General features: G+C 31.9%; 1 protein-coding gene across 1 annotated transcript in view; it reads right to left on the bottom strand.

Annotated features, from left to right (window-relative positions):
* Positions 1–7890, bottom strand: part of LOC117167059 (MAGUK p55 subfamily member 5-A) — a 181262-nt gene extending 173372 nt beyond the window's left edge. The window contains exon 1 of the mRNA XM_033351645.1: positions 7475–7890. Within this exon, the coding sequence (XP_033207536.1) occupies positions 7475–7538 (64 nt within the window). The 5' untranslated portion in view covers positions 7539–7890. The remainder of the gene's footprint in view (positions 1–7474) is intronic.
* Between the last annotated feature and the right edge of the window lie 809 nt (positions 7891–8699).

The raw sequence follows: 8699 nt of genomic DNA, 5'->3' as shown, positions 1-8699 counted from the left end.
GCAACGCAATCACTTTGAAGTTTTCAAGCGTCATTCAGTTCCAGTTGCATCTAAACACCTGTGGCATTTTTTTGCATCATGAAAGAAGGCACAAAACTGTTCTTTATATTTTCATTTTGTGAGCACTTCAACTAAGTCATAGGATCCAAATGCTCTCCTTAAATCCGAAATATAGCCTGTATAAAGTGCCCCCTTCATGATGAATTAATCAAGAAACTTTAAATGCCTTCAAGTGAACCTAAACTTCACAAGCTCTCCTGAGGAACTAAGTTTATCTATTTCAGATAAGGACTTTATACGTTTACAATTTTTTAACTGAATTTAAATTTCAGATTTTAGGTTTTAAACTTTAGATCATAAAAAGTTTGATTCTCGATTGTCAATAAAATGGTTTTATAATTCACCAACAACTTCCAGAGAGTATGAGATTGATAATGTCAAATAACTTCTATTGGTTCAAAGTGTTTAGATTCATAAGGCAGAAGACCATTTTTCCATTTTCCAGTTCAATTTAATTAAAACGAAATCTCTGCATTCCACAATCAAGATTCCTTTGTTGAAGAATAGCAGTTTGACAGCCTCGCTAGAGTTCTTGAAATAATTAATTAATTGATTAATTAGGTCCAAGACACTATACTTGCATATAATTATCATGTACAATTAATGCCTGCAAAGTGCCCAAAAAGGATAAAGTTACATTTGTAATGTAACAATGTCCATATGCACATTGGAATCGACTATATATTACTTCCAAGGGTCTACGTGATTTGATCAATTTTAAGCCACATTTGAAAGGTTCCGAAAAGTGGCATTATGGACCCTATACTCCTTCCTTATTTAATACAAATATATAATAATGATTGGCCTCAGAAATATATTTCATATCATTTTTAATGGAAACTAAACATTTTCATTAAAAAATTTGAAAAATAAAAATGAATTTGTAATTGTATACTTTCAAATTGAACGATTTAAAGTTTTCAAAGGAAAGAAATTCTTATTAAAGTTTGCAACTGTATGAAATGTAATAACTTGAAATCAAAAATAATACAAAACTTACATATTCAAAATTGAAAATGCCAACAGAAAAAATAATCAAATTAACCAATTAAAAGATAGGAACAATCGAGCTTGAACAATCTCAAATTGGAAAAGCTCAGCATTAGAGAATAAATTCAAGTTTTAAAAATTACAAACTTTAAGCACTGATCAATCAAAATCACGCCAAAAGAGTATTCTTAATCTTTAACAGAAAATTCAAAATATGAACACGCAAATACTGGATGTATTTGCAGCTGGCAGATTTTTTTCCTTTGCAACTTGAACGAAAACAAAGGAGCGAAATCGTATAGAGAATAAAAACAGCTGGTACTAATTAATCGAAAAAAACGACTAAAGGGAAAGTATCTGAAGACGGTAAAGAAAGATTTAGATTTGAAAACACTTTTTTCATACTAATAGCGCTCTGTTAGTTGTTACCCGGAGGACGTTTTAAAAAGGAGGGCACTATTCAAAGAGTCTCTCAATGCAACCCTCTGATCTTTAAAGAGTATATGAAAGTAGTTACAGGCCGGTGCTGTCAGACACGAGAATATCATTCTCCACTGCTTCAAAAGCTGTGTTTCAGTCTTGGTTATATAGATATAATTGGATATAATTCAAGCCTCACTCAACACGGGATTCAAGTTTAATATATGTAAAGGAATCGATATACAATCTGCTGCCTGCCCCATTAATATAACATGGGACCAGAAATAAACCATCTTTTTGTGAAATCTGCATTTTCATATCGAGATGGGGATTTTTAAATTGAGAGATCTATTTCAGAATTTATGTAGAGGCTTTATTCGAGGATCAGATTTTTATTTTCAGTATTTTCATCTTCAACTTCAAACTCTCAATTTAGTGAGTTTGAGGTCAAGAAAAGATAAATTGGATGGATTCTTTTTCTAGTATAATGAAAATTTTCTATGTAAAGGATCCTAAAAAATCCCTATGTTACAAAGGATGTAAAGAGACGAGGAAAATATATGAAAATATGAATCAAACATTTTTCTTTAATAAAAGCAGCTGCGCTAAAAAAAATAAGACTTTCTACCAATTTTTTTGTACTTTATATATTAAAATGCATGCAGGTACATCAAATAAAATTACTGTGAAACTCCGAACTGGGGTTCTCCGATATAGTCATTCCGAGAATTGACACCGCGCCGCAGGTAGAAGTAAAACAGAAGCCTCAAAACCTGTACCGTATTTAGGTTTCAATGTACTTTTAAATTATATTATATTTTTACTTTCCAAATTTTAAAGATTTAAAAAAGAGAAACACAAAATAAGATAAATTCTCTTTAATTTGAAAAGCACAAAAAATATCTTATAATTGGCAAAAACGAAATATTCTCCAATAAAAAAATTCTCCCCTAATTTTCTTTGCATTTTTCATTCAATTAAAAACTTCTCAAATACTGCGGATATCCACAAAACGCTGATAAATACTTTGGTGGTTTTTTATAGAAACGTGAAAAATATCGAATAAATTGCAATACGAATGCTTCAAACCATCATAATTTGTTGTCAACTTTCACCACAACAGAAAATATAAATTCAGCATTGGATATTAAATATTATAATAGCAATAATTGCAATAACATCATTATTTATAAGCTTACTTAAGAATTATTTATCCAAGTTGAAAATGTTTTCATTTCATATGAATTCCGCATTAAAAATTGGCAACTTAAAGATAAAAATACCGAACTCTCTAGCGCACTCATTACATCACCAACAAAATCGTTTGATTTAATCTTATTTTCCAATGAAACATATGTTCCATAAATAAGCAGTCGATAGCTTTAACTATACGGGATGGTAGTGTGTACAGATGAAGCAAACGGAATAGCTGTGATAGATGCGTGAATTTCCCGAACTTCTCAAGCAATTCCAATATTTTATGTTATACAGTTTTTCCTCTCGTTTCTAAAAAAATGCTGAAATGAGGGATTTAATCTCTTTTAAATTCGCAAGATGTTATTTATACGGTTTTATTATTCACTTATATAACGCTGTATATAATTATAAAACCCATAACTAACACCCTTTATCAATGTTAGCCTTTATTACAGCAATTTTCATTGCATTTCGATTTTATGATGAGACGTGATACAATTAAACATAAAGTATACTTACGATTGAAAATACCTCATAAATTAAATGCAATTTACAATTTTAAATGTACAAATTGCAAATTCAAGCATCTGACTCATTTGATAAACTCAAATTAGTGTCAATAGTAGCATAAATTAAAAAAAATAGTAGTAAAATGGTGCCATGCAATTTTTAAATATTAACGAGTACATAGAGGGCTTAACTATTTTTGTAATCGGGTATAAAATACAAATCAGGGTGATTAAAAAATAAAGCCTAAAATGAACCGCTTTAATCAAAAAAAAATTTTCAACAGAAAATTTCCAAATCGGATATGATGGGGTAAAATTTGCCAAGTGTGTGTCCGTTTAAAATTTTTCTCTCGACTATCTTATTTAAACTCCGCCAAATTATAAGTACCAGCGGACCTCTTTAAATTCTTTAAATGGGGCGAAACTTGTACATAACGTATTGTTAAGATACAAGGGCCTGAGTTTTCACAGATTCACCCTGACCGCTAACATTCACTTATACATAACTCTTGACAAAGTTATCTAATTCAACTTTTTATGAGGGTTGTGGAAAGGTATTTTATCTACATTTACAATAAGCATAATCATTATACAATAAACAAATATTTCATCTTGAATTTTCATTTCGAAAAGTATTTTTTTGAGTAAGCTAAAAAAAAAGCTTGATTTTTTCCCTTGAAAAATGCCTTAAAAGGATGCCCTGCGTAACGCTATCAGGGCTACTGTACTGTCTCAGTAGTTCTAATACCTGATAAAAATGATTTTTCTGGAATATTTTTTATTTCAAAAGAAAATCATACCGCTACTGGTGAAAACATTCAAACTCAATTCGATTCGACAAAGACTGTGTCAAAAATACAAATATACAATTTATTTTTTTAATACCACTGAGAGAGGCAAGGGGACTCACACCAAAAGGCAACCCTAAATGTCATAGACGAGGAAAGTTACATTAAAAAGCACCTCAAATGGCTAGATGCAAGAAGATTAACACCAAAACGCATCTTGGGATGCAATAGGCGAACCGAACCATTCACCACAACCGTTTATTATTTTAATATTAATTATCGTTTCCCTACAATGAAATTGCTTTTGAATTTTAATTTAGAAAATGGGATAGAAAGTACTGGCTGAGTTGTAAAATTTTTTAATTGAGGCTACTTGCTTTTCACATGACGAGGTGTTTTTAAATATGAGCCCGCTTATCTTTCACAGTGGGATTTTAAAAAATGATTTTTTTCATTAAATAAAACGTTTATTTTACTCTTCTCTTCGCGATCTCTTCGTGATCTTTCTGTTCGGCATAATGCCATACTGTGGCGATAACGAATACTTCTTCGAAATCAGAGTAGATTGATGAAAAGGTACAAAAGAATGGTATTTTTGTATACTCGGCACATTCTTCGCAGACTCGAATCGAGTTTTAAGGTTTTCATCGGCAGCGAGATTATTTTATTTGAAGATAAAAAATATTGCAGAAAAGTCATTTTAATCAAGTTTTAGAACCGCTGTGGCACTACACTACACTAGCACACCTCGTAGCGCTACGGCTAGTAGGCGAGGGGCACACTGGCTGTATAACCCTCTAAAGCTCAACCAATAATTTCCATCCTATTTTTGTTTAGAGATGTGTTTCAAGGGGAAAACATAGATTTTTTCTAACTTACTTAAAAAAATATTAAAAATGCCGCATTTGGAAAAAAATTCGAAAATGTTTTTTAAAATGAAAAATCAAGGTGAAAGAATTTTTATATTGTATAATAATAAGTTTGATTTTGAACCTCGTTGAAAGGCATTTTTAAACCCCTCATAAAAAAGTAAAATTGGATAACGTATCAGAAGTTATGTACAATTGAAAGTTAGCGTTTGGGGTGAATCCTCAAAAATACGGGTTCCTGTATATTTACAACCCATTATACTAGGTACACTAGCACTTCAATTTGGCGCAGTTTCATTGCGATATTCGACAATAAAATTTGGGCGGGTACACTTGGCATATTTTGTCCCATTTCTGGTTTGTCTTTTTTATCGTGTTTATTTTCTAAATGTCTTGCAAATGCATGTATTACATCTTTATGTATACATAAAATTATTCCCTTTTAGATTACTGTCATAGTAGATAATTTAATGAAAATTTTAAACTCAATTTTAAGGAAAATATTCATTTTTTCTTACTTGTTTAACATTTTTCTATCATAAGTAACTTTTTTTAAATTTACTTGTTTTATTTTGTAATTGGCAGACCGTATGCCAAATTCTCATGGAAAAATGAGGAATAAGCAAGCTAAAATGATTGTTTTCCTTAAAAATTAATTTCAAAATGTTCATCAAATAATGGCTGCGTCTAGTCGTTCCGAAAAAATGGGAGAGTTGGAAAAGGGGATGAACACCAGCCAAGCATATCGAAAATATTTGACTCAGTCATCCCGAATTTCGGTACGATGAGAAACTTCGTTAAATGGTTTACACTGTACAATGATTGGAATTTGAAAGGGGATAATTCTATAAACAAATTTAATGCATGCTTTTTCAAAAAGTTGAGAAAATAAAGACAACAACAAATCAATAAAATAGACAAAAATTAAATAGGGTATAATAACTCTAAACCATATACAATTTTGAATTTTTTTTGTTGAAAATTTGTTCTCTAAAAAGGTACCATTCACGTTAGTGTGCTTGTTAAGATTCGCAAATCATTTTTCAGCCTTATGAAATAAACCATCCTAATATATTATACATCTCCGATGAAATTGTGTGCAATTTTTAAATCCATTGCAATCATTTTCACCTGCCGGAAATATCATTAAACACCCTTAAATATGTTATAATGCCTTGAAATCACGGAAATACCAGAAATTCGAAGAAATCTTTAGCAATCTTTAGAAGTCCCTTGAAATAACATATATTTTTATTTATACCCTACCGTTGAAATCCGCTGGAAGCTCTTAAAAAATTTAAATATCATTTATATCCTAAATACCTTCTTAAAATCATTTGAAATTTTCTGATATCCTACGAAATTATTTGATAATCCAGAAAAATGTCTAAATCTCGTTAAATTCCTTGAATATTTAAAATACCCTACACTTCTTCAAATCTTTTTAAATCCCTTAAGATCCCTTGAATTTGACGAAATCGCTTAAATCTGGCCAAATCATTAGTAATCTCACAAAAATCGAGCAAAATATTGAAATCCGTAACATCATTAAGAATTTCTGTAAAATTGTAAAAGTTGAATTAAAATCTTGAAATCCCCGGTTTTAAAAAAGTGTTGATATAGTGGCGTGAATCGAAGGCCTGCAACTTATACTTCAGATTTAACATTTCATTAAGAATTTGTAAAAAGTTCAATGATATTGATCCAGGAAGTGATAAAAATTCATCGAGAGGCAATAATATATAATGAACGTTAAAATCATGTTCATGCCCTGCCTTGTGGCTTGTTTCATTTACGCAACTTATAATTGAGTTACTTTGTCAGGTAGAAAAAATAGCATATAGGTATGTGAAGCTTGGGAATCGAGTTTTCACAAACTAACCGAGAAGTTTTAATAATCCAATTTACTATACGTTAGCTCATCACTAAAATTTGCATTTTGAAGAATATGTAATATAGAAAAATGGAGCATTGTTTTACAATTAGGAAATAAAATCCTCTAAGTATTTAAAAAAGTTTCACAACCAACTTTTTTGTGCAATTTAAATATTTCTCTCGTGCTAATATTCAGCTCTGTGTCATAATTTTTTGCCATTTCAGCAGGATGCGTTTTTTCCTTCTGCGGATTCAACGCTGAAGCAATAATTGGAGTTACGCTATTTTTACAATTCCATTTACGTGGTTTCTTTTTACCATCAAAGTTTTATTTACGCGCTAAGATTTTGTTAAAGCATCCAATTAATTTTCTAGTTAATTCAATTTATGCGTGCCTTTTTGTGGCATTGAGAATTTTTTGTTCCAAAAATTTATTTTTCGCATTTCTTGCCAAAAGATGCGGTCAAGCCTGTTGAAAGTTGCGAATACTATTAGATAAAGCGATATTTTTCACTTTTTTTACTAATCTCAAAATCACAAAATTACGAAGATAATATTACATATTGGGCATAATTTCAGCATTTGTATACCGTTCGAGTTAATATGAATAAAAAAATATTATTTATACAATTAAAATCCGAATAAGTTAAGCAATTGTTAATAGCGAATGATGAATTTAATACAATAGTCGAACATTAAAAAAGATACATAAAATTCATTCGGATTTTTTTGAGAAACAGCATACACCAGAAAATAGTTTCCTCACCATAAAGTTTCACTTTCCCATTGTGGTTCGTCAAAATGATGATGTACCCTCCTAGGTCGACCATTTTCACCCTCGTAGTAAAATTGCAGACTATTTAAAAAATCCCTTACTCACGACAACCTTTTCGAAACACACACTGTACACAAAACTCCCTTTGGCGCATCCACTTTATCCAACAACCCGGCAAACGCGCACTTCTCTTTTTATACAATCTTGCATACTATCCCCTCGTTTGCCTCGAGGACGGTTTTGTTTTCTTGTAATCGGGTAACCTCCTCCAATTTTATATAATCATATCTACTCCCTCCCCTTTAACATATCCCTTATTAAAAGGTAAGCACTATTAAATATAACTATTTAAATGCAAAAAAGTAATAATTTAAAAAGTCCCCTTCTTTATAGAATTAATTCACTTCGGCCACTTTGGGGCCCTGGCCATGGGCCCCCCTACATCTCTACAACGCTCCACTACCAATTCTCCCTTGATCAAATTCAAAGTCTCAATCGCATAGTTCCCATCTTATTGATCAAAAATTCCAAATTAACTACCGACTCGTCTGCAAGCATTCCCTTCATTTCAAATACTTGCCAGATGATTCAAAAATGTCCAAGAATAATTATTTTCAAATCATTGAAAATCATTATTTCCGGATTCACTTCTCATTAAAACTGTGTCGTGAACTTGAAAATGAGAGAGCCACAAAAGGAAAAAGTCAACACTAGGTTGCAACCTAGTTAGGAATAAAAATCCAATAAAAGCTCCAGAGTTCAGATTCCACTTCCACTTGTTATTTTCGAGTATATATGTAGTAGCACTTCTCACTTATTTTCCTTAATTCACCTCAATTCACCTAGTGCTCTCTATATTATAAAATCCATCTCCAGTCTTGACGACAATGTTCCTCTCTTGTTTCCATGTATTTATCACACCCACTGGAGTTTGAGGTTCGCGAGTAAATAAATTTCCGAGTAAATAAATAAATTGTGGAGTAAAAAATAAAGAGGCGAGGATCCTCAGCGAAGGGTGTGAACCGATTGGTACGCGCCCAGGTTACTCTCGGCCCTGATCGGCATCTCGGGCTCCGGATTCCGGCTGATCCTCGCGACTTTTCGTTTTCGTTCGTCGTTCGCGCTCCAGCCGACGGGGATAGATGGTGAGGTTACGTTCGCGCCTGCGATCACGCTCGCCCTGGGTAAAAAAAGCGCCCTCACTGTTCGGACTCTG

The sequence above is a fragment of the Belonocnema kinseyi genome, chromosome 2 (assembly GCF_010883055.1).
Source record: "Belonocnema kinseyi isolate 2016_QV_RU_SX_M_011 chromosome 2, B_treatae_v1, whole genome shotgun sequence".
NCBI lineage: Eukaryota > Metazoa > Arthropoda > Insecta > Hymenoptera > Cynipidae > Belonocnema > Belonocnema kinseyi.
This window is presented reverse-complemented; position numbering and strand designations above follow the sequence as displayed.